The sequence below is a fragment of the Mandrillus leucophaeus genome, unplaced genomic scaffold (assembly GCF_000951045.1).
Source record: "Mandrillus leucophaeus isolate KB7577 unplaced genomic scaffold, Mleu.le_1.0 Scaffold5, whole genome shotgun sequence".
Lineage (NCBI taxonomy): Eukaryota > Metazoa > Chordata > Mammalia > Primates > Cercopithecidae > Mandrillus > Mandrillus leucophaeus.
The window spans coordinates 2,202,641-2,229,395 of record NW_012105364.1 but is presented as its reverse complement, the minus strand read 5'-3'; the positions used below and the strand labels follow the sequence as shown (position 1 = coordinate 2,229,395).

Genomic DNA, 26,755 nt, shown 5'->3' with positions numbered 1-26,755 from the left:
CTATGATTTGGGGTGTTTCTGCAGCACTTTCTTCAATTTTAATGTGTTTGCATTTTAATTTATGATCAGGATCTTTCTATACCAATGTGTGTATATATACACACATATGATTAAAAAAAGTGGCACATGTATCAATAAATCTTGAATTGGCAAAGCTCATTTAAGACGATCTCTTTAAATCATGTGCACCAGCAATGATCACTTGGAAAACAGAATGACAAGTGTTTCTGAGAAACTCTTTGCTGGGATCTCAACGTGTGTTTCAGGAGGAAGCCAGGAGAATGCAACAGTGCCTCGCTATTGGCTGCAGCAGAAACTTCATGATGAGAATACCTCCCCGGGCTTATTCAGGTTAGCACAGAGGGACCACTCGAGATCCCCCAGGGACATGCAGGGAAGGTGGGTGGGCCCAAGGGCAGAATAGTGAGAAATGGAAAAAGATAAGAAAAGAGGGCCAGTGTGGCCACACTTATATCAAAAGGGTGATTGAGTGAGGGCTTAATAGTGTTCAAGAATATAAAATATGTCCAAGAGGACATCAACCAGCTTAGTTGCTCTTCTTATTAACTGAGTTCAACTTGGGAAGAAAGCTTAAAACACAGCAGAAGAGATTGAAACGAGGTAGGAGGAAGGCCCTTGAGAAGCGGATGCACTGGTCTGAGGCAAGGTCAGTCTGAAGGGCCAGTCTTAGAATTCCCAGGCTGGAAAGACTAACGACAGAATACCATCTGTCTGTGGTTGAACGTGAAATCAGAGGAGGGAGGGTGGCACTGCTGGTACACCTGTGGGATCTTCTGCCTGGAGCTCTTCAACCTCAGCCTCCCCTTCACACAATGCACAGGGTAAGGTCTATGCAGGTTTAACATTTGCAAAACCAGGGATGGAAAACGCAGACACAATATAGCAAATAGATGGTCTTTTCCTGACATGGAAATCGGTCAGCCCTGATGCTTCTATATTTCTTTCCCTTTCTGCTTGTGATCAATCACACATGAGCCCATGGCAGCTTGGGCTGGAGAAACATGTAGCACAACAGAACTACCTGACCGAACCCTGTATCAAATACACATGCCCTCTGCCTTAACCGCAGGTTCCTGTTCTATTTGGTGTTCCAACATTGTATCTCCATTTGATTTCCTGACACTTCCATCCATCTGCAGGGCTTTCTGTGCTATGAATATTTATTTTTAGTTAAAGTGGATTCAAATTTCCAGAATAATTTTAGGAAGAATTCCCAGGTACATTTAGGAAGCAACAAAGCAGGGGCTGGACTCTCTGATCTGATACTGCTTTGTGACTCGAGCACTGAAGACACACACACAGCATCTGTTCCTGAGAAGCAATGTTCACCCCAGGTGGGTCTCCCTCCATTCCAATCCACTCCTGGGTGATTCCCCCTTGTGGACCTGTGCTAAGGGTCTAGGGAACACAAGCAAATTAATTTTAAAAGAGGCTCGAGCCAAAAAATTTAGGAAGATTAAATTAATCTACATGACAATTCCCAGTAAGAATGATTTTTGTACTGTATACTCCTATCGCCTCTCCATGGGAACGTGCACCCAGTTCCTACTCAGAGAGGCTGGTATGGATTCATCTGTGCACAGACACATGGATGTATGTCCTATAACAGGCTAATAGCAGGGCCAGCCTGACTTAACCAACATCCATACAGCGCTCCACCCCCTTAGGTGTAAACAGTTTAACCTAGCAAAAACATCCAGGGAAGATGCAATCACCAGCGAGAGGAGCAATCGCACCTCAAGTGGAAGTTTATGATGTTTTGGTTCACAATGAACATTAGTCTCTCCCACTAATGTCAGGCAGTAATTCACCACTGAACAGCAGCCATAAAAATGATCGCTTAGTGAAAGGAAAGCAAGAGGCAGAGAAAGAGAGAGAGGGAAAGGATTTCAGCAGAAATATTCAAGCAAAGAAATCTTGTGCTTCTGAGACAACACTGAGCTGATTGTCCCAATTCAAGCCAAAGGTTTAGGTTTGCTTGGCCCTAAAGCCAGTCAAGATGGCATTTGCCTTACGATTTTTACCTATAGTGGAAATATTAACAGTCTGTAGGTTATTGCTAAGTTCCTAGACACCTACTCATGACTGTAGCATTTATAGGTCATATTTCTTTACACACATACCCTTAAAGCTCACCACAGGAAGAGGCTGCCAGTACCATGACAACACACACACATCAGAAAACATCAAAGACATCTAAATTGGTACTTTCCTCACCTCCTTTCCCCCTGCTTCATGTGATGTGTGCACCAAAGGAGTGAAATCACGGTCATCAAAGACAAGGTTGCAAATGATTGGGATTCATGCCTTTCAAGCAAAATAAAAAGTCAGTAATTTTGAGGGCAGCCCACAGATAGCTCAGTCTAGCTCCTGGGCCCCTGAAACCCACAGCAAACACCCTTACTCTTAGCATCCCCCCAAGCTGTCTCCTGACCACCTACCCCCATTTCCAGTCTCTTGTCATACCGTAAAGCCTTGATACACACAGGAGATTATTATAGGGCTCAGAGAAACCAACTCTATAATTATGGCTACAGTATGATTTCCATTATTTTCACGCCCTGGCCTCAGTTGCTTGCAAAACTTCCAGCAAAATCCTCCTGCAGCTTCACAACTTGTCATGGCTGGGTCTCTGCCCAAAAGGTGACTGTGGTCCTGATAACCTCTGGGAAAAGCAAGTCGGAATTATTACAAGGAAAGGGGAGTGGTGCTTAGTGAGTGAGCGGGGGTGGGGAATTCTATTGTTCGAAAAAAAATAAATAAACGGGTCACTTTTGCTTTTTATTATTTCAAACAACAGACTCGGCGGCCCAGCCTTCCTTTCCCAACTCAGACTGTTCCCTTGGGCCAGCTGTGCTGAGTCTGCAGGCACGGGAGCTGGGCGTGAGCAAAACCATTAAAAGGCTGCCACTCCGAGCCTGCAGAGCAGAAAGTTTGGCTCCCCGCCCCGCCCCCCATGGCCTGGCTTTCCCCAGGAGGACTGAAGGCTCATTCCCCGCAACTGACCCTTGCGCTCTTACCTTTGAAATGTTTATGCCTCACCAGCCCCAGCACTGCTCTGGAAATTAGATAGAATATCCCAGGTGGCTGAAACAGAACTGTTCTTACATCAATCCACCAAAGTAAAAGATGGGAATGCCAGCCACAGTTTATGAAGCCCCAGGCTCTTGGTGGGGTGTTGCGTGTGTCGCCTGTCACTGCCTGCCTGCCTGACTGCTGGGCTCTGTCCTCACCTGCCTCAGGAGGGTCGTCTCTGAGCGCCTTGCTGGCCCAGGCTCCTGGGGGTGTCCTGATTCCACACTCACGGTGCTGCACTTGATTGACCTCCCTGTCAGGGAACAGATTTGGACAGGCTTCCACAGGTGAGAGAGCACCAGCCACCAAATGCCTCAACCCAGCCTTGGACCAACAGCACAAAAATGCAAGTTGACTGTCTTGGGTTTACAATGCATCCATGGACAGGAAACACCTTCCTTTTTCCAAGAGAAAATAACTGTTTTGTTATGTGCACTGAACTCTCAATGTTCATTTCATTGATAACATTCACTGCCCAACCAGCTCAGACAATCACACACACACACACACACAAATCCTCATCCAGGGTCTACTCCATCCTGCCAGCTAGTAAATGGTCCTCTGGCAGCTGGTAGGAAATTCAGTGAGTAGGACTGTTTTAGAGCAAGGCAGGAAGTTAGCTTCTCCATTGCACTGAGATTGAGCTCACTGGAGAAAAGACTTAAAGCATCCCCCATACTGCCTTGCTGACTTATTTACTCTCAATAGTGCTCATTCACCCATTGCAGCAGGCGAAGCCGGTCTCAGTGCATGAATTGTACATAGTAATGTCCCCTGTATTTAGAATTCACTTTTCCAGCAGACCAAACTTGCCGAATCCTACTGAAGAATCGAGCCATCTGAAGTTCCTACCCAAAAGCTCACACACTTCTCTCCTCAGTGTGGACTGACGCTTGTCAGACACAATTTCAGTAAGCTTGGCAATCTGGTTTCCTAGCCTACCAAAGCTGGAAGTCGCAGAATGAGGGAGGAGGAAAGGTGCTGAAGTCAACCAGGATTCCTGGCAGCAACTGGAAGTGATGAGTGGCCAAGTGCATAAGAGGAAGACCCGGGAAGGGGGCAACAATCAGACACAGGAGCTGTGTGGGGACAACATGCCCACACCTCGCAGCATCTTCCCTGGGCATCCACAAAACTCAGTTCATTATGTGAGCAAAACTCACGAGGAGTCCGAGGCAGCAAGGAAAGATTCCATTGTGTTTACCATTTTCTTCACAGAAAGGAAGTATGAAATAGAATTATTTGCAATGAATTATGAAACACAGTTCTTAAACATGTGTTTTGCTGTTTTTGGTTGCGACACTGAATGCGTTCCACTCAAATTAGGCGGTTACTTCCTCCTAGGCAGCGCCGGCTGCGTGGTATCTCGTGGACACCATTCTTGCAGAGTACCATGATGTTTCCCCAGTGCTCAGTTTTCTTTCCCAATCATGACCCATAGAATTACTCCACACACAAGTTCCCAAGTCACAAACACACTCTGGGGTGCCCGCCTCTTGTCCTCCGCATGCTCCCATTCCAGACACACCACCAGTCCACAGAGATGCCAACAGAAATGATTGCTGGGCTGTTACACTGTAGGATGGTGAAATAGGCATAGTCCTCTAAATATGCCCGGAACATTTCCTCTTGACCATCCAGAGCTAGCAGCCAGAAACACAGCAAAGGGAAATGGAGGGATGAAGGCTCAGTCTCAATCAGGCAGTGCCTCTTTACCCAATCTGAATCACACAATGTCCAGAGAACTCCAAGAGAAGCCAAAATAAAGCAAGCAAGAACTCCACATGAAATCACCAATATTTCCTGGGAAAGGACTAAAATGCAATTATTGGCCAACAGGAAACAGGACCTCCTGCCTACCATCTTAGAAGGGCTTTTAACCCAATCAAGAAGGACATGTGCTGTAGGGCCAGCTCCAACTCATGAGATGAGAAGCCTGAGCACAGAACATCCCTCGGTGGATGACTGCTCCCAACACAGCTGATGAGCCAAGATTACCCAGGACCCCAGAACCTGCCAGCTTCCGAAAGTGCAGGGGAAAGGTCAGGTCCCCAGATCATACCATTTGACCTCACCAGAAGCAATTTCCATGCTCCCATTGCACCCGTGGTTTTCTCAGCCCACAACTTGGCTCTGGGCCCCATTTGCGACTTTAACAGGTCTGCACTTTCCTCCCTCTGTTCCCTGAATGCATTCCAGATGATACAGCAGCCAGAAGGGCTGAAGCAAGGGGAACAGGCCTGTCCCTTCCCCCTGCCCACCTTCCCCAATTGCTCAGACCTAGCAAAGCCTTTGCCTTAAAGGCACAAGCCCAAATTGAACACAGTATGTGCCATTTAGAACAACCCTGCAAGGCTGGTCTGACACCTCTCATGTGCACACCAGTTCTAGGGAGGAGGTGAATCCACACACTCACCCCGCAACCTCAGCACGGAGGCAGAGAAAGGACAAGATGATCCTCATGACCTCAACAGCAGCGTATCTCCTTAGCTCAAACTGTATCACCTGCCCACACGCCCAAGGTAGTGAAAAGACATAAGATAATTGCCAGCCCAGGAGGGTCAGACTGTCTTCACAGTAACCAAAAGGACTGCACTTCATTCCTACCTTCTTCAGCTTGCCACTTTTGGTGCCCACAAAGGCCAGAGAGTGATTCTTGTAGACATATGCGATGACAGACGTCATGCGGTCCCTGTCCTCTGTGAAGACGGGAATCCCACGCACCATGTCGGACACTCCCAGGGGGGCATTCATGTCCAGGCCACAGAAGTTATCATCAATGGTTAAGAGCTGAAAATTTTAAAAAGAGAAAAATTAGAAGGGAGCGTCAGGGAAATTGGCAGAGATATTAAGTCAGGAAACTATGGAGGTAGAAGAATCCTTAGAGATGAATCATCTGCTAACAATCCCTCTTTTTTACATGAAAAACATCACTCCAGAGAAACTAGGTGACCTGTGAAGAATCACCTGAGTGGGCAGGTGCAGGGACAAGGCAAAAAACACAGATCCCAGGTCTCCTTTCCTCATAATCTGTGTCTCTGCCTCTTCTCCAGCCCCTCCCAGCACCATCTTGGGAGCTTTGTCCATCATTATTATCATTATCATCCTCAGGTGGAAAAGCCCTGGGTCAGCCCAGATGAGCAAGGGCTCCAGGCCACTCTGCTCAGGCACAAGAGGGATGCGGTCTCCGTATCTATACACAAAGAGGAATGTGGTCTTCGTATCTATACAGAAAAGGGATGTGGTCTCCGTATCTTGAGCAGACACACACATAAGGACTCAAAAGTATAGACTAGGGAACGGAAAACATTAGCATGTAAGTAGCACCATCACAACAGAGCCATGTGCGGGCAGTCAGCTGGGGAAAGGAGCAGTAGGGGAAGGAAGGTGCTGATTCAACTCAATGTGCCACAGCTGGTGCTTTATGAGCTCCGATCGCAGGCTCCCTGTCTCTTTTACAGCATTATGAAGAGGGGCAGCCCTGGCCCTGCCATGCCTACACCAGCGCTTCCCAAAGTGCCATCCATGGAAACCCAGGTCCCTGATATGCCCTACACAAAAGGACTCTGCAGGCAAATTTCTAGAAAGCCTTTTAACACCATCTAAGAGATTCATAACGATTAGTTATGTGAAAGGTCTGGAAAGTATTTTTAAGAAAAAATATGTTTAACCTTATCTCAGCCTCTCCTAAACATTTTATTGTCTGAACCTTTTTTCTTTTCTTTTTCTTTTTTTTTTTTTAGACAGGGTCTCACTCTGTCACCCAGGCTGGAGTGCAGTGACATGATAATGGCTCACTGCAGCCTTGACTTCCCAGGCTCAAGCGATCCTCCTGCTTCAGCCTCCCGAGTAGCTGGGACCACAAGCATGTGCCACCATGCCTGGCTAAATTTTTGTATTTTTTGTAGAGACAGGATTTCATCATGTTACCCAGGCTGGTCTCAAACCCCTGGGCTCAAGTAACCACCACCCTCAGCCTCCCGAAGTTCTGGGATTACAGGTGTGAGTCCCTGCACCCAGCCGCTAAACCATTTTGACTGGAACACCTATTAGTGTTCCTTAAAGAGAATATTCTTCAGATATCCCTGAGACACTGACCCTGACTCACTTGCTCCTGACTCCAGGAAGCATAAGTTCAGAAGTCAGGAAGCTTTGGGGCCAGTTCCCCCACTGTATTTCCAGTGGAATCTCCCCTTTTTATACAAGGCCATCAGGTCCCCCATCAAACAGAGGGTCTCTCCTGGGCTCTGTGGTGCTGGGGAGTGGTGAAGACCCTGGCAGTAGCCAGTGAAAACCCCTCAGCACTCCCCACAAGCAGCTTGGGTCTGGCACACACCCCTCTGGGGTGGATTTTCCACCGTGTCTTGGAAGGACTATGTGGTCTCAGAAGAGTTACTCCATTTTCCTGTGCTTTTATTTTCTGCTCTATAAAGATGACGGAAACAATCCCTGCTTTTTGATGGGCTACCATAAAGCCTATTGCACTCGTGCCTGTAAACGTCTTTGGACTTTGCAGAGAAAGAGGTGAAATAAAATACAAGGTGTCACTTTTTTAAAGGCTTCAATCTGGGCAAAGGAAAGGGCATCTGGAGAACAGCAGGCAGGCTCTTGCCAGGGAGTGTGAAATCAGGCCACAGGTGTTCACCCGGCCCCAGCAGGCTCCTCCACTCCCTCCCAGAAGAGGTGCGGGCACTGTCCCTCCAAAGAAGGCAACCTGCTGAACATCGGAAGCCTCTCAGACCGTTCCCCATCTTCCTACAGGGTAGGGACAGCCAGAGTAAAAATGGGGAGAGCATGGGCGAGCCCGAGCAGGCCTCGTGCAGAGCAGACGTCCGCTCTCCAGGCCTTTGATAGCCTCTGGCCTCTCTTGCGTGGCCTGGTCCACCAGCCCAGGCCAAACACAACTCTCTCCCCTTCCCTTTAAAAAAAAAAAAAAGAAAAGAAAAGAAACGAAAAAGAAAAATTAAATTATTGACCAGGCATGGTGGCTCATGCCTGTAATCCCGCCAGAGGCAGGCAGATCATCTGAGGTCAGGAGTTCGAGACCAACCCTGTCTCTACTAAACAAACAAACAAAAAATTATAGGAGTCAAATTTACAAGGGAGTATTCAAGATTTAGTCTGATCTTTACCATTCTTCCCTAAATAAGGAAATGGCGAAGGAGACAGGAGGCAGAGAGTTAAAGGGAGGAGTAGAAGAGAGGAAGGACAAATCCAGGCAAAGGGGAGAAGATGCCCTGTCCCTGCTGGATATGACCACAGCAACCTGCCAGACCTTCCGAGGGCAGCCTGGGGTGCTAGGCGTCCTTGTGGCCCTTGAATGTTCCCGCTCTGGTTCACAAGGATTTCGCATCCCCGACTTTCTCAGGCCTAAACTGTGCTGCAGGGACCTCTGCCATTGCCAAGTCTGTACATCGCCCGTTATGATCCATTTTCCCAGTAGAGATGGCTGAATGGTTGTTCACACTGCACAGGGTGGGGACACTGAGGCAGGGAGAAAGGAAGTCCATGTTTCACAGTTCCCCACCACCTCTGCCACAAACATAGGCCTCATTAGCCCGAGGAAGCTTCAGGCCTCTCAGCTCCCAAAATTGCATTTCTGAGTGGTCAGGATTACTGAATACAATTCTTCCCCTCGACTGAGCACAGCACAAGCACATCAACAGCCATGTACAAAAGGAAAGTATACATTTGGCCAGTGACATCATTCACTCACCAGAAAGTCAGGGGCCTGTGACGGTCTTCCTCTGCGGAACCTCATGCAGCAAGAAGCCCAGGCGAGATCTGGGACAATGGCGGCTTTCTCCCTAAGTTTCCCCATGGCTTGGCTTTTCTCTTTGAATGTGATACAGGTGCCACTGAGGCCTTTGACCAAGCACCATCCAGGTCTGCATGATTGCTGAGGTCCCCCAGCTGTGGCAGCAGGTGGCCCTGCTCTTTGTTGCCTCGAGGCTGGGGTGATGGGGGAGGGATTTTTAAGATTGAAACAGTGGAAAAACTTGGGTTCAAATGGCAGCTCAGCTGCTTCCCAATTGCACAACTTGTTCCTACTGTTCTCTAATCTGACTTTCCTTGGCGATAGAGTGGGTAAGCTTGTAGGAGCGAAGGCACCTGGTGAGCTGGGAAGCACTTCAGTGTAAGATATTTCATGTTGATTTTTCGTGTATAGAAATCCTGCCTGGAACAGGGGTAGAATGGCTGCAGGGCGTGGCCCTAGCATGCCTCTCGACCACAGCATGCACTGCAAACACGGTATGCGTTGCTGGGTCTGAGCTGAAACCACCAGCTAATTACAGTACCTGAAGCAGGAGGAGGGAGGGTCCCCAGGGCCTGCAGACCTGGGAGGTAGACATGTAGGGAAGAGATGCCAGGGCTGCCTGGGCCCAAGAAGGGGAGGCTAATTGGTGAAAGCCTTCAACAGGTGAGGGTTGGTGTGGCTTCCTGAGACCCCGGGTGATGGGGGGAGAGAGTGTTTGCTCCAGCCCTGGCTGGGCCTTCCCCTGGGCCCCATTAACAGTGAGATTAGAGCCACAGCCAGAGGAGCCAGGTCCGGACTCTGCTATGATCAGGAACCCAGTCGTGCCCTAGGCCCAGGCCGGCCTCCTGTCACTCCACAAATACACAAAATGTTTGGCCATGATTATGATAACACTTGTTTATTAGAGAGCAACTCTACTCTCACAAGGAAAGGAAATACGGGCCCATTACATGAGAATGTATATGAAACCCATTTGGACAACCCTGTGGACAGACCCAGAAGCCCTGAGAGGGCCACACTGCCTGGATCCCTATCCGGAGGACACTGGATCTTTTTTTCACTGGCTCAAATGTCCTCATAGAATGCATGGGGTGCAAATTAAGATGGCTGATCCACTGTGCTCCAAGGACTATGAGCTCAAGGACAGGGACCGTGTTTTATGCATCTTTGTACCCCTAGCTTAGTGCCTGGCTCATAGTAGGCTAATATATGTATATTAAATGGATGGATGGATAGGTGGATGGACGGGTGGGTGGGTGCATGGGTAGATGGATGGATGGATGGATGGATGGATAGATGGATGGATGGATGAATGGATGGATGGATGGGTGGATAGATGGGATAAATTAAAGCCTGAGTTTCACAGTGGCTAACAGTACTGAACCAGAACTGTTAGGTTTGAATCCCAACTCTGCCACTTAATCCTGTGTGACCTTGAGCAAGTCACTTAACCTCTCTGTACCTTAATTTGTTACCTGTAGAATGGGGATTATAACAATAGTACATACTTTATAGTACTGTGGTGAGGATTAAATAATTTAAAACATATAGAACAATGTTTGACACTTAGTTCTATGGGAGTGTTCACTCTTATTGTTTGTTGTCATTAGATGGTCAGATGACCTTTGTGGGTCTCAGCATCTTTGAGGAAATTCATGGTATCTATCTCAGAGGTGTCATCAAGATTAAAGGGGCTAATGTTGTGAAGATGAAATAGCAAAGGTAGTTCTTCCCAAAGATCTTTCAGAATCAGATAGACATTTGGTCACAAAATTGAATGCAGGAGCTGGGGAATGGTCTCAGATCCAGAAGATTGAGCGCTATTCATTAGAAATGCACATTCTTGAGCTCCACCCCAGACATATTGGATTAAAAAGTCTTGGGTGGGGGCTCAGACATCTTCGTCTTCACACCCCTCCAGGTGATTCCAACCTCCTCTTGCTAAGGTTTGAGAAGCACTGGCCTAGATCACCATGGAGGGCCCCTCCTAGCTGAGGGCACTACAGAACACAGCATGTGCCTAGCATCCCCACTCGGGAGCAGGACCCTGAGCTGGACCTGGATACAGACAGACCCCACAGCAGCCCCCCCAGGGGCTGCCACACGGTGTGGCAGTGGTGGAGGTGGCGTGGGGAGCTGGAGCTGACACTCCGAATTACAACCTAATAGCTTACAGCGCTTCCCTCGTGCACCGCGGCAAAGGTTACCGTGCAATTACGTGTCGCCACATACAAATGACAGAGCAGTTACGGTTACTTTACCAATTACAGGGAAATTGCTCCCACTCTGCAGAGAGACTGGCACTCTGAAAAACTCTATCATCTCCATGAAAAGGGGATTTTAAATGCAGACAGTGTCCTTCCTCCAGCAGTTCCACAGGCACCAGGGGCAGAGCTGCAAAGCCACTGCCCAACCACCCCAGAAGTGTCCAGTGGTCTCTATGGAGACTCCCTGGGAAGGGCTGGAGGAGGAGGTAGACCTGGGGAACAGTGGGGGGATCTCCTCAAGAACCCTAGACATCACCCCCAACCCTAGGCCTCAATGACACACTCTTAAGGAACCAACTATCACCCACTCTGACAGCCACACCAATCCATCTTGAAGGTCGCAGGTGATGAGGCGGGGTGGACCCCTGATCCTCACATCCTCCCCTGACCCCAGGCTGTACAGCCCCTGGTGTGAGTCCTGATTGCACCTCCTCTGCCAAGCGAAGCTGTTTTAGCCTCGGCCCTGGCTTGCCCCACCTTTGCAGAAACCTTACATTGAGTCCTTATTATGGGAAGGTCAGAACCAAGCCAGAGCTCAGTGGCCAAATGCAGTGCTAATGAGGTAAAGGTCAGCAGGTCCATCCCCTGTGGGCCAATTAGCTTAGCTCTGGGACACAGCCTTTTCCATAGCCACAGGCTGCCCTCTTACTGCAGGCATCCACTGTTTACAAACATCCTGAGCTGATCCTGAAGAGGCAGACCAGGTGACCAGCAGGGATGAGCCATGCACCCAACTCCTCCAGCCACCTATGTACCTGCCCTGCTGCTCTGGGGCAGCAGCAGCCATCTCTGAGTCCCAGGATGGAAGACAAAATCAGTTCTGGTCTTCCCATTACACTGTGGGCAACTCCTGTGGTCCAGGAGAGAGAAGATTTCTCTCGTCTGGAGAAAACCAGCTCTCCTGCCCTTCCTGAATGGAAAAGTATCATCTAGCCTCATGCTCCTCCACAGTTGGGAAGCCCCCACTCCTGTCCATTGCATGGGGTAAGAAGACATCAGAGATTTTCCCAAGCTCACCCATGGTGGGGCCAACCGGATCTTTAGACCAACCTTTTTCCACCAAACCTTTGGTTCCTTGGGCTATTGGAACTCCCTGCGTTCAGCAAGGGAAACAGGCACTAGATGAAGACAATGCTATTTACTTTTCCTCACTTACTAATTTGCTTAAGAACATTTATGAAAAACCTACTAAGCCCCAAGCACCAGGTGAGCCCCTAAGAATATAAAGATGAAAAAGTCTCAGTTCATGCCCCAAAGAACTGCCTCTTTCCCAGTGCAGGGATGGACAGCCTGGGCCATGACTGGACAAAACCATCTGGGCCCTGCTTCAGTTATGTGCCTGGGGGAGTCCAGAGAGTGGGCCACCAACTGCCTTGGGGAGCAGGCATGACTTTGAGGAGGAGGTGAGGTTTGGGCTCGAGGCGAGGTTTGGGCTCACGTCCAAGTTCTCTGGCTTATGAAACAGTATTCTGCCCTTCTTTTGCACATCATGTTTCAGATGTGGAAAATAATTCAGGATTATAAAATCCAACAGCCCCATTTTACAGAAGGGGACACTAGAGCCTGGAAAGTGAGGTGCCTCCCCTAGTTACCTATCAGGTTGCTGAGAAAATAGGTACCAAAGCCCCAAATTCGTGGTGACAGAAAAAAACAAAACAAAACAAAACAAAAAAACCTGATTTTTTTTTTTTTAAGATGGAATCTTGCTCTGTTGCCAGGGTGCAGTGCAGTGGCACAATCTTGGCTCACTGCAACCTCCCCCTGCCAGGTGCAAGCAATTCTCCTGCCTCAACCCCTCGAATACCTGGGATTACAGGCACCTGCCACCACACCCAGCTAATTTTTTTTATTTTTAGTAGAGAAGGGGTTTCCCTATGTTGGCCAGGCTGGTCTTGAACTCGTGACCTCATGATCTGCCCTCCTTGGCCTCCAAAAATGCTGGGATTACAGGCATGAGCCACCGCACCTGGCCAAAAAACTGATCTTAAGCAGGGGTTTCCTCTGGGGTTGCTAGAGGGTGGTCACAAAGACAATCTATTCTAGGATCAGAGGAAGGCAGGGGACTGCTGGGGAAGAGCCTACGTGTCCACTTCTTTTCCCAGCACCAGGGATGAGATGCTCTGCCATCTCCAGAAACCAGAATCAACCAACTCTCCCCTCCCAAGGAGGTCCCTGACCACTCACCCAAGCTGGGCTTCTTCCTTTCCTGGGTCTGTGCATCCCAAAGGAAAGTGAGAGCTGACATTTTGAAAAGAAATTCAAGTTAGGAGAAAAAGAGAAGGGAAGCCCATGAGCTGCCTATTGATACAGAAAAGAAAAGGTCTTTATATTCTTCATGTTGAGCAGCCCTAAATTTCTTCCCATTAATTACACTTATGCACATGTGCACACACACACACATATGCACACACATACACATATCCTGGGAGCTGACCATAGCACACCTCCACTGGAAATGGGGAATCAGTGAATTGCACATGTGGGATTTCTTTTTAAAGGGAGATATTGATCAGATAAGCTGTAATAGCTCATGTCTAAATGCAGGCTCCAGTTGTAAAGCTCTGCAGTACAGGGAGATAATGATCACCCACTTATTGGGAACCATATCTCAAATATGACGGCTGACCCCTAAGGTGTTCATAAATACACAAAATGCATCCACCCCTTGAGATGACACCGTGTTTACTCCCCACTACCTCCTCAGGGGTAGAGGTAAGTGGAGAGTGTCCACAGGGAGGTAGAAATATCTCTGGGAGTCTCTAGTGGGCTTAGATTTAGCTCCTCAGAAAGGCTATTATTCTATAAGATATTTCCATATGCTTGAGTGATGATTTCTGTAACAAAGAAGAAATAAAAAAGACCTGACTATCCAATCCTCTGATTGCTTCACTGTAATGCCTAAACTTTCTCTTTTATGACTTCTAGCCCTCCCCGGAAGGTCTGCCTTCAGACACGTGACCTTCAGGCACATGACCCACACTGGCCCTATGAGATTGAAGTCTCTTGAAAGCAAGCCAGAGAAGTCCTATAACAGGTGAAAGTTGACCCCTGCACCCTGGTTACGAGCACAGGCCATGGAAACAGTGCTGGAGTGAGGGCTCATACACTCAGTTACTAATGCTTCATCTCAGAATGATTCTTTCTGGTGTCTTTTTCAATGAGATTGTAGGGAAAATGAATGTGTAAGAGAAACAGAGGGAGAGCCAGCAAGCCATAGTCACAAAAACCCTGTTAGACAAACCCATCATTGCAGGGGCTTGTAGAAAAGTGTCTTGGCGTTGGAGAAACAACTCAACAAATTACAGCAGTTCCCCTGATCCTTGGCTTCACTTTCCACGGTTTCAGTTACTGCAGCTTCAGATCAACTGTTGTCCAAAAATAGGAGAGTAGAGCACAATAAGAAATTTTTGAGAGAGAGACAGAGGAGATAATGTTCACATAACTTTTACTATAGTATATTGTTACAACTGTTCTATTTTATGATTATTATTACTGTTCATCTTTTACTGTACCTAATTGATAAGTTAAGCTTCATTATAGGTATGTATGTGTATTAGTCCATTTTCACACTGCTGATAAAGACATACCTGAGACTTGGAAGAAAAAGTTTGATGGACTTACATTTCCACATGGCTGGGGAGGCCTCACCGTCATGGCAGAAGGCAAGGAGGAGCAAGTCATGTCTTACACGGATGGCAGCAGGCAAAAAGAGAGAGCTTGTGCAGGGAAACACTCCCTTATAATACTCTCAGATCTCGTCAGACTTCTTCAGTATCACAAAAATAGCACAGGAAAGACCTGCCCCCATGATTTAATTACCTCCCACCAGATCCCTCCCACAACACATGTGAATTCAAGATGAGATTTGGATGGGGACATAGCCAAACCATGACAGTATGCATAGGAAAAAACACAGTATATATGGGGTTCGGGACTATCTGCGGTTTCAGGCATCCACTGGGGGACTTGGAACGCATCTCCCAAGAATAAGTGGGGACTATCATATGGCCCCAGTTCTCAAGAACCAAGAGCTTTGCTTCTGGGCATCCCAAAAAGGAGAGCAGACCACAAAACAGGATACAAAGTCATTGTGTTTTAGGAGGTGGGGCTGGGGATTTTCATGTAAATATTTATTAAATGAAGGCATTTAACTACCTATGGAATGATGAAAGCCATTTGCTAAAAGCAACGCTTCTTTCAATACTCATTTTGAAGTTTCTATGTGTGTTTTGGGACCATCTGTGGCCCAAGCCCACCAGATATCTCAGTGATCTTTCATTCATCATGAAAACAAACTACCCTTCTAATAGGGAACTAACGTCACTAAATTGAGCAGTTTTCCCTGGAGAGGGGCATTAAGCCAAGCACACATTCTGCAGGCCAGGCTGTAACCAATAGCGAGCTGTAGCAATGCACCCCTTCTAGGGGTTGCTGAGCATAGCAGCCAAAGACAAGCTTCAGCTCAGAATCCTAAGGGTTGAACCCATAGCCTTCTCCTCATTAGCTTAGCTGCCAAGAGCCTCATGTTCTTCTCTCTGAGAAGCAGACAGGGCCATGGCATAATGATCTGGGGATAGTCTGGACAGGCCAGAGCTCTAGGCTAGTCTACCAAGAGAACTGTAATTCTGCAGATGGCATTATCACTGGGGGCTGGTTTAGCAACCAACACCAGACCCATGGGAAATCCCAGGGAAGCATCTCAGCATTGCGAACGGTAACAACCAAAACCTACTGGGGTGCCACCTCTCTCCTTTTGTACTTTAGCTCCAGAGAACCCCAGTGGCTACCTGTCAGGGGCAGATAAATCCCATGCCACCAGTCCATCAATCCCAAATCCTACTCTCCCTCCCAGAGTTTGTGACAAGCAGCCTCGGCTGCCACAAGGGCTGTCATTGAAGTGAGGAACGCCACGATGATTAAGTTTGTGTGTTTTCTGGTGGGTGCTGGGAAGCAGTGGCCCTGCTCCCCAGGCTGAGTTAGGGGGTAGGTCATTCCCTCGTTAGTGGAAATAAATTTTATTAGCCCCACTCTCACAGCCATGTATCTTCCTCTCTTGCTCCTCGGGTCTGAGTGTGGGTCTGGGTAATGTTGCCTGCGTGTGGGATAAATCAGTCAAACAAATCCCATTATATTTTGGAACACTGACAGAGACACAGTAATGACACAGAGACCAGGGAAGGGAGTGGGCTGCTTCTCTCCCACTGACCCCATTTCATGCCCATAGGGCCACACATACTAGGGAAAACATGTAAATTGAGAGGCCGGATGGAGAAGAGCTCTCTCAGTTGTCTCTTTTTCCTTCTCTCCACTGACTTTCTTGATAAAAGAAACAAGCCTGATGTGGTGATGTGCAGTCCTTCCCTTCTGCCTTACAAAACTGAGGGACACATGAAGGTAACAGCAGTAAGCACTGGCTCAAAACGTGTCTTAGTGTCCAAATGCATTCTCTTATCATTCGTAATCTGCGCTATATAGAAAGGAAGGCAATTGGAGGGAGGCTGAGGTGGGTGGATCACCTGTCAGGAGTTTGAAATCAGTTTGGCCAGCATGGTGAAACCTTGTCTCTACTAAAAATACAAAAATTAGCCAGTTGTAGTGGTGTGCGCCTGTAATCCCAGCTACTCGGGAGGCTGAGGCAGGAGAATCACTCGAACCTGGGAGGTAGGGGTTGCAGTGGGCCAAGATCCTGCCTTTGCACTCCAGCCTGGGCAACAAGAGTGAAACACTGTCTCAAAAGAAGAAGGAGGAGGAGGAGGAGGAGGAAGAGGAGGAGGAGGAAGAGGAAGAGGAGGAGGAGGAAGAAGAGGAGGAAAAGGAGGAGGAGGAGGAAGAGGAGGAAGAGAAAAAGGAAGAGGAGGGGAAGGGGAAGGGGAAGGGGAATGGGGAAATAATAATAATAAAGGCAATTGGAGCACATCCTAGGGCCTGAGATACCAAACATCACACCTGATTTAAGCACAGCCCAAATCTCTCAAAAGCAGGTATTGGTGAAGAAAAAAAATTCTAAGCATGAAATCACTGCAATATTATTATGCCCCTTTCTGTCCCCTTGGGTGGTTATTATAACTAAAGGAGGAGACACAGGATGACACTATGAAGATGTTAGAGTGTCCTATGAATATAAGGGGCTGTATGTGTCTATCATTATTAACATCTGTATATTTCTCTTTCCTTATGAGCTTCCGTACTCTTTATTAAAAGGACACTTTTTTATCATCTTCTTCTTGAAGATAAAATGTGTGATTCAAAGCAAAAGGGAAACTGCTTGCCCAGTGACATCTCACAAACTGGGACTGGCTGAGATCCAAAGATCCTGACTCCCAGACCAGTAACCCAGCCAAGACGCCACCCTGTGAGGATGACAGGAATTGAAAGGAAGGCCCAGAAATCCAGATCTGGATTGTTAAGTAGGACTGGTCTATGTGCCCATTGAACAAGAGGTCCAGCTTCCCATTTTGGCAGGGCTATCTCATACTGCATGAGGCGTGTGTGTGTGTGTGAGAGAGAAGGAGAGAATCTCACTGTACTTGCTGCTGAGCACAGTGTGTGGGGTGAGGGAGAACAAGTCACAGAAAGAGGGAGACAGAGAAAGGCTAAGAGAGGACTATGCACCAGGAGTGTGAGTGAGTGAGCAAGAGGAGAGAAGCAGAGAAAGCAACAGACAGACAGCAATGAGGAGGACAGACATCAAGGACAGAGAGAATGGGTGTGTGCATGTGGGTGTGCTACAGGTGTGCACGCCACTGTGCTTGGGCTCATGACATGCAGTCCACGGCTCAATATTGTGAGACCCCACATCCTCAACCCTAACTCTGTGCTGAGCTCTCCTGGCAGCCATCTGTGTTAAAATTCAGTCTGTGTGATTCCTGGGTCCCGCCTCACCCTCCGCTGACCCAGTGGCCTCCAGGGTGGGCATCCTGGGGGGGTACATCCAGCCTAGGAAGCCAGCCTTAACTTTGCTCCTGCCAAACCCAGCACATCCCCTAGGGTTCAGCCACCTGTCACACAAAGCACCATGCACACTAGGCTGGGATGGGACTTTCACTGCAAACCCTGCTGACCAAAAAGAGGGAGGTGGGTGGGCCTTTCACCTAAATATCTGAGACAGGAGCTATCTCCAAGAGAGAGTGGGAAGACTTGATTCTATAAAGATTGGGGCTGTGATATGTCAGGCACCCAGTGCTAAATAAGAAATCTGGAGTACAGGGTCATGGGCCATGAGAGGTGGGCACTCAGACCACTGTGTGAGATTTTTGATGCGTGCATTTATTGGGACGTGAGTGTGGCATGGACCACGGTGTGTGCGGCAAGTGTAGCAGAGATGAGAGAGGAGGGATGGTGCAGGGAAGAGGAGGAGTTCCCGGTCTAGAGAGGACAAGAGCTGAGCAGAAAGAGCACGCCTTGTCTAATGCCATAAACAACAGGATACAACCCCATCGAGTCTGAGCCCTGTGCTTCCTGCTGACAGGGAAAAGAAAATACCCCAAGAAGACCTGCAGAAGCCAGGCGCCGGAGCCTGGGATTCCTGCCTGGCCATTCCGGATGCTCACTTTCGTGGAGGTTCAGGATCTCAGGCGCCAGATCAACCTGAATGACCATCCAGACTGGGACGTGAGGCCAGCCTGAGTCCAAGGGGGTGACCCTGTCTCCTGCTCAGGACTGCCATGCCTAGGAAACCAGTGAGTCAAAGGAATGGCACGTGGAAGGGGACCTCCGTCGCCACCCAGTCATGCACACAGCAGGGCAGGAAGGGGAGCTTTGAGTTAAAAAGGAAAAGCTCCATCTCCTGTGCCTGTGTGGCCCTTGTGGGACCGCACAGGGCTGGTGGGTAAACCCCAGAGTCAAGTGGAAGCTGGGTCTAGCCATGGTTCTCAATGAGAGGTTTCTGGAAATGTGAGTGGTTTTCTTGCCTCGCAGCGACTGGGAACTTCCACTGGCGCTCAGCACTCTAGGGCCCCGGATCACAAATACCCTCCAATATCAGGCAATCCCGGCACCATGAACTGCCTACCCCGGACACTGCTAGAACACTCTTGTGAAACACCACGAGAAGAGCACCAAGCTGAGAATTAGGATACAGAACAGCTTTCAGTTTACTAATGACATGACCTTGAGTGAAACACTTGAGTTTTCTGTTCCTCTGTTTCCTCAACTGCAGAGGATGCCTGCCCTTCCATTATCCTACAGTACTGTCAGGAGAAGAAAAGGTGTGTGAAAGCCCTTGTTAACCATCAAGTACCATGCAAACTCCAGTGTGTTATTTCCAGACAGGCGGGAAGCCTCTGCCCTCTGCTCCCACTACTGGGGTTTGACAGGTGTGAGTCAGTGATGCTAGATAATAGTTTCTGCTCCAAGGACCCAAATTTTCTAGTTGAAGGACACTCAGGTCAAAGCTTGACAGAGAGATTGAGAAGCTGATTTCTGTACCTACTGCATGTCACCTTTCTCCACACCACCTAATCGGTACTATGGCCGAGACTATCTGACTCCCTTACCCATGGCTCAATTGGTTCCAAAGTCAGGGAAGAATGAAGTGGAGTGAGTGACAGTCACTCCCATGACTGCAGCCACTGTTCCCATCACCCGGGCCATAATGACCTGCTGGTGTGCATCTCTCGCCTCCACTGTGTGGGCTCCTGGAGACAGATGCCATTCCACGATGCTTGATATCCACCAGGAGGCAGTGCGTTGCCAAGCCCTTTCCTAGGGCTCCAACATGTTTCGCCATTCATTAGTTTATTTGGAGGCGCTAGTTCATTAGTGTTGGATGAGGTTGCCCCAGGAGGCTGAAGAAAGGAGAGAAGGTATAGATAACCCTATGCCTGGGGAATTCTGAGATGCCAGGTGCTTGGTCAAACCCAGCATCTTCTCCAGCCAGCTGCCCACTCCAAGTCAGGAGTGTCAGGTCCCCCCAAGAGAAGGACAGAGAGCCATCGCCTTCTCCTGCATAAGGCCCTGGCACATGACAGAGGCCACAGGTATGGGCTCCTCAGCCTTACTGTCTGTCACATGCCCTGCAGACAGGCGGTCTCAGGGAGCCTGGATGGCAGCCTTCAAAAGGGGCTGAGGATAGAGATGCACCAAGGATAAGCCACAGAAACAGAAATGAAATCACTGCCATTCCCCACATGAGTGCTCATTAGCTTGACCTCTAGTCTTGTGAGTCCCAAGACAAACTGGGGCCCTGACAGACCCTCTAGGACCCCCCTCATACCCATGTCCTCATGAGATCCTTAGAGTTACTTGCAGATACTAACCCACTTGTTTTGGGAGACCTCTCTCCACCCAGGCTGGAGAAAGCCAGGACAGGGGTAAAGCACGGCTCAGAGGGCAAAGGCGGAAGCTGCTGCTCCCACCCTCCACTGACACCAGAAAGCCCCAGCTGCTTCCCCAGCCTCCACACTCCGTGCCCACTCAGGAATGTGCATTTGCAACAGGCCTGTTTATGTCCACAGCAACACATTCCCATGAGGAGGCCACTCCTGGCCAACCAGCCCTCATCTCCGATGGGAGCACGGCCAGCCTTACCTGATTCACCTGAAGTTGAGGCACCGTCGAGCTCTCTGGGGGCTGTGGGTCAGCAGGTTCCACCCCCATGGCCCAAGACTTTTCCCCCTGCCCAGTCCTCAGGCCTCGGCCTGCCCAGTGCTCTGTGGATGCTTCCTGGCACCAGGGGCCTTGTAGTAGGGGTTCTTCCCATTCCTTCCTATCCCCCGAATGAACATAGCCAAAGCAGGTGCTGGGACCTTATGAAGGAGGCAGGTGGCCCGGGAGTTATGCGGATCCCGGCTCTGAGTTCTGGAGGCGTGAGTTCAGGGGGAAGAATATGGGTCTCAGGATGTGAAAAGGGCTAGAAAAGCCTGAAGAGCCACATGAGAGGAGCATTCTAACTTAGAGAGCTGGTACAGCCTGGAGCACAGTCGACATTCATTGCTAGTCAAATCCCTTCTTCAAGTTTGTAGAGTTGCAACTATGATAAAACCCACAGGGAACCCCTTGCCCTACAAAACACAAGTACTAAAAGCCAATCTCCTGGGCCTTGCCCTGCCCTCTGCCATCTTCCTACAACAGGAACACCACAGGACAGAGGTCATCTGGGACTGAGTTCCCACTTTACAGGGCCCAAGGGAGAGTCAGACTCCATGACAAGCAAGAACTCCAGAGTTCATCTTGTTCATCCTCCACCTCTAGGCAGGAAGGGAACAGGAAAACTAAACCAACAGCCTTGTAAATGGGTTGAGGAAGAGCTGGGTTTGCAAATGGTGCCATTGTGGCAACACAGAGCCTGGCCTGGCCGATGTCGCATGAAACACGTGTGGTCTGAGCCGACTCCAAATGAATGCTGGAGCAAAGGAACTCAGGTATCTGCCAAATCAAAGGAAACTGATACTGTGCATTAAACGGCAGCCTGGCCTTTCTCAGACTGGCTGGAGAGATAGCCCCAGCCCTGTGCAGAGTTTCTGGCCTCCTCCTTTCTACTCTCAGCCCTGAACTTGCCTGTAACTTGAAAGGACTAATTAAAGCCAAAAGAAAAATCAAAAGCTTGTTATCTGGCTCCATTACTCCCCATCCTGGCATTAGCCTGTCTTGCAAAGCTGTTTCCCCTCTGTTCTCTCCAAGGCCACCACACGGTGTTAGGACCTGCAGCTCTGCAGACTTCCATGATGAACTTGGCTTTTTGTATTGTGGCAGGAAGCAAGGGCAGCATGAACACTTGCCCACGACGGACCCCTGCAGCTGATTTTTCTCCCAGGAGCATCACCCAGAAAGTCAGGGTTTGAAGCAAGTTTTCTACAGGAAACTGTCAGAGATTGCCAACCCTTCTGGTCTCAAAAGAACTAGTTGTTGTTTAGTAAGTACATGGCCTAAACTTGCCATCTTCTAACAGGCCTGCATATGTGTGCATGCTCGTGGGGAATTTATTACATGTATGCATGTGTGGGTAACCTGCAGGTAAGGGGGATTCTCTTCAATTGCTGGCTCTGTCACTCACTCCTAACATGTGTGACCTTGGGCAATTCATTCACCTTGCTGAGTCTCAAGGTGCTCAATGTAAAATGAAGTTTTAGGCCAAGGCTCTCGAAGGGCCTTCTCAACACCAGCCTTCTAATACATCTCACATAGACCCATGTTTGAGTGTATAATAGACATATGTCCAGCACAGCCTCTGTCATTAGCTGCCTTCATTTGGGAGCATTCCATGCCCCCACAAGTTCATAGCCCTGTCTCATGGACTCTCTTAAGTGGCTCCGCTACTGCCCTAAACAGAGGGCTCCAGGAGGCATTCCCAAAGGTTAAGTCACCTGCTAGGAAGGCTCAGTAGATACAGTGGAGTCCCCTCCATTCTCTGGTCTGGCTCTGATTTGTCAAATTTTTCCTGCCCTGCTTGGTCCATAGCACCTCTCCTGTTTCCTTTGTGACATCAGGGGACTCCTGGCTTTTCAAAACCTCCAAGAAGAGATGACATCTTTTAGTTTCAGCTGGCCCAGTGCCTGGAAGACTTGACAGTGGAAAACAGGCTGAGCCTAATGCCAGGGCACCATCTTTCTCCTCCCTCTTCCCTACCTCTAACCCAAATCCCAAAGACCAGAGTGATGGCCTCTCTACACTCTGGCTGGGGAGGGTGCCAGTACCCTCTGAGATCTGCCTGGCACATAGTTATACTTTATGAAAGGAAACTAATGCTTTTTTAAACAACCAAAATACATTTCCTAATATGGAACTCCACCAAAGTTTAAGGAGTCAAGAATCACATCAGTATGGATGTGTACTTCTGTCTGATGGATACATTTTCCTTTCTTCTTCTCCCCAAATTAAAATTACAGAATTGATGTTCTCAAAGTAGGTTCATAATCTTTAAAATGCACAGTTACAAAAGGAAAAGGACAAGAGCACAGAAGATGCTGATAGCTGAGCCTTCCAAGTCGCCCAAAGAATGATTGTGAACAAACAGGACCACTGTGAAGAGGAACAGAGTCCAAATACAAGAAGGCAGATGCTTTTCATGGTGCGGCACACGTGAGCTAGGCTACGACAGGCAAGAGTCTGTGTCCCCTGCTTCACCTGGGGTCACCCAGCAAGGCCATACCCACAGGCCATGCGAAGACCCCTAAGCCAACCCTTCTCCTGCTCTCCCTCTGGTTCCCCGCAGCTCTCCCATCATCCCATGCTGCTCTCGGGCTGCTTCCTGACTTTCTCACGCCTCTTCCAAGGCACTGTACACACAGAAGATGCTCAATAAACATGATTTGTCCCTTCCCATCCCTTTTCTAAGTTAGCTTTGCTTTCTCTATGTGTTCACTGCACTCTTACCTAACTGTGCTCTCGTTTTAGCATTTGCTAAAGACATACGAAAGGCTAAAAACACACTTCTCCTGAAATTCCATATCTATCCCAAATGTAGGCTGACTCCTCACATTCTCCTCTTCCCTTACCCTGTGGTTTTATTCTAAGCTCCCAGGAAGATTATTTGCAGGCTTGGTGAGTACAAAGGGCGTGTACACATCTTGCATTACAGCACACTGTGATCTAGACTCCAGCCATGCCCGGTCCCTACAACATCCATTTGACACAATTCCTACCTATTTCCAGCACTCCCCCTCATAACCAGTGAGCCAGTATGGGGCAGAGGAGAGTACTCTGATGGGAATTTATGTTTTAGTTCCCACTCTGACTCTTATACACTCAATGTCATAGTTGCAGAATGTTTGGTGACACTCTGGGTCCAATGAGACTCAGAGATGGTATGGGATATATTCGCCTCATCTGCAAAAGGGGAAGGATGATACACACCCCATGGGGGCTACAAGGCTGGGGTTCTTATCCTACACTCCCAACCATCCCCACCCACAGCCCTCCCTGGACTCACCGCACTGCTGCAGGGGATGTCCTTCACCTTTAGCCAGGCCAGGTCCAGAGTGCCCTCGCCCCGGTAACAGGACTGCAGCCGTTCCTTAATGCGATCATTGATCTGCTTCAAGATGAAGATGCACAGGGCTGACTCATCCAGGGATTTCATTTTCCGCTTCTGGCCCTTGGAGAAGACGGTGAAGAGCAGGTCATCATCCGGATGGACTCCAAGGGTCCTGCCGAGCATGGCCCCCGCTTTGGACAGGTAGGCAGCCTGCAGAAGGCGGTACTCCACCCCACTGCGCTCACAGCCAATGGGCACCTCTACATAGGAGTTGAAGGCTGTGTCCTCCTTGCAAAGCCTCACGAGCTTGGATGTATATACCTGCTCCTTGGTGGTGGAACCTGGTGGAGACACCATCTCAGGTTGGAGGGTCAAAAAGTAGACAAAGTTGCCACTGCTAAAACCATAGACATAGTAGATGTCAAAGTCAGGGATGATGGTGAAGGTGTCTGAAGGGATCTTAATCATCGAGGCCACAAACTCATCATGGAAGACGTATGCGAACATGCCATCCGCCTCAGAGTTCTTGGTCAGTTTCCGGCTAGAGATGGTGGGAAAATACTCAGGCTTCCCATCCACTGCCGTGGCAATGAACAGCTTGTCATCCAGGTTGCTGTAGGAGACGATTACTCCAAAGACTGAGCCACTCTCATTGACGCCTGACAGATAGTGCTCCTTCTTATGATAAGGCTCCCCCAGCTTGAAGAGGTCCTCCAGCCTCAGCAGCTTGCAGATGCCTTGGTACAGGCTCCCACAGGCAATCAGCCTGTTCTCCTTGTAGTCTATGAGGAGCATCTTGTTGACATTGTTGGTGGTGGTCAGGGGCTCATTGCAGGTCTGGACGATGCGGGGTGGGTAACACTTTGGGTTGTCCTCATCCGGGCCTGTCTCATGCGTCACCAAGACCTTCAGGTCGCTGGAGAGCTTGTAAATCCGATTGACAGCCCCCAAGTAAATGTGTCCTGTCCTCTCATCCACCACCAGGTGATTGAAACCCTCGGTGGGCTCCCCTCGGAATGTGACAAATGACCGCTGCTTCTGGGACAGCGGGGCTGGCTGCCGGGTGAGCAGAGTGGAGGAGCCCATGCCCACCATGAGGAGGTGGGAGAGCAGGCAGGTCCAGTTCCAGGGCATGGCTTTCATGGCAGAGGCGGGTCCCAGTGGCACAGCAGCACTCAGGCACAGTCGTCCCCTCGGAGGGCCAGGACTCAGCAACGCAGTCTCCCCTACTGGAGAAAGGAAAGACTATGAGCTGGATAACAGCGCCAGCAGCTTCATTTCACCCCACGGCTTGTCTGCCTGGGCTTTCAAAATGTTCTGCACACACTGAGCAGAACTGCACTGTTGGGGGTGCTGGAGGCTGACTGAGTCGACCCCCACCACAGGCATGTGACACAGTCAGAGCCGGGTGGCAGCGGCCCCAGGAGGACACATCAGTAATGATAATGGTGGTGATGATAATGACATGATAATAATAGCAGTGATGATGATGATGATCATGATCAACAGCCATTATCTACTGAGTGCCTGAATTTGTGTCAGACACTGTCCAGCACTGTCACCCGGGTCAGGTGCCACCAGCAGGCAGCATCCACAAAGACTGGCTGCAGGAGAAGAGGGAGGGAGGGAGGGCAGGAGGCGGGACTGCCTGCATTGGCTGCAAGCTTTGTCCCGTGTTCCCCACAGCAGGCCTCTGCACACAGTTATTCCGTCTCCAGGCTCTCTGAACCACTTCCTGCTGGACCCCATCTGGCCGTAGAGGTGGTAATGGGGACCTCACTATTACTATCCCCCCATACTACACTGCCTCTTAAAGAGCCACACTTTTATGAACAGCCTCTTTATTAACCTTTTCTCAAAGGACCAAATTGGTGTGTGCTGTCTATTACCTGCTGGGACCCTGACTGGTAGACCTCCGAAGTACATCCTATTGTATCCACATTTTACAGCTAAGGAAAGCAAGCTTAGGGAAGTCATGTAACTTGCACAGCTATAAGTGGTAGAGTAGCTCCAAATATGAATAGCGTAAATGTGCACAGGTTCACAATCTTAACTGCTAAACCATCTCAGTTCACCCCAGCCTTGCACGGATGGGGCTGTACCGTGGTCCCTGTGAAATGCAGCAGAAGAGTTAAGGTTGATCCCTTTGTGGGGGCTGTCCATTACAGCCACTACCTCTGGTTCTCTGTGTCCGTACCTACTACTGCAGGAGAAACTTTCCTCTGTGCCTCCTCTGCCGAAGGAAGAGGCCAAATTAAAAACCCACATCCTCAGTCTCCTCACACTGCAGCAGCAACCAGGTCCTGTGGGTTCGCTGCCCAGCCGTGAGCCCTAATGTCATTTTCACAAGGCAGATCTTGGCTTCCTCCCCTAGCAGGGCCTCCTCTGAGAGGTTTTCATTAAAGGGAGAGAAAAAATGCTTTGAGAAGTGGTCAAGCAAATAAATAAACAAACAAATACAAAACTCCCCAGGGAACAAGATCACCTCCCATCCTGAGGGTCTCTTTCTATTCAAGATGCTTCCTGTGTATGTTCCCATTGGACAGCTTTATGTTTCTTCCAGTTTGGGAGAATTCAGGGCAGGAATTGCCAACGTCCTATCTGGGGGTACCTCAGCTCTGTGGAATTTTTCTCATTCACCCCCAAACACCTCAAAAGTGGAGAATGAGAAGAGGTAGACCACTAAGCAATGGAAAATTCCCCAGCAGGGAGCAAACACTA

At 49.1% G+C, this 26,755-nt stretch overlaps 1 protein-coding gene across 4 annotated transcripts in view; it reads right to left on the bottom strand.

Moving 5' to 3' along the window:
- PLXNA4 (plexin A4) overlaps positions 1-26,755 on the bottom strand; it is a 539,940-nt gene that overhangs the window by 371,657 nt on the left and 141,528 nt on the right. For 2 of the 4 annotated variants that reach the window (XM_011995836.1, XM_011995838.1), the window contains exons 2-3: positions 23,990-25,263; positions 5,704-5,886 (exon numbers count right to left, since the gene is read on the bottom strand). In XM_011995836.1, coding sequence (XP_011851226.1) covers positions 5,704-5,886; positions 23,990-25,177 — 1,371 coding nt within the window. In that variant the 5' untranslated portion in view covers positions 25,178-25,263. Of the gene's footprint in view, positions 1-1,167; positions 1,420-5,703; positions 5,887-23,989; positions 25,264-26,755 lie in introns of those variants that run through there. The other 2 variants (XM_011995837.1, XM_011995835.1) reach the window with 2 other exon arrangements.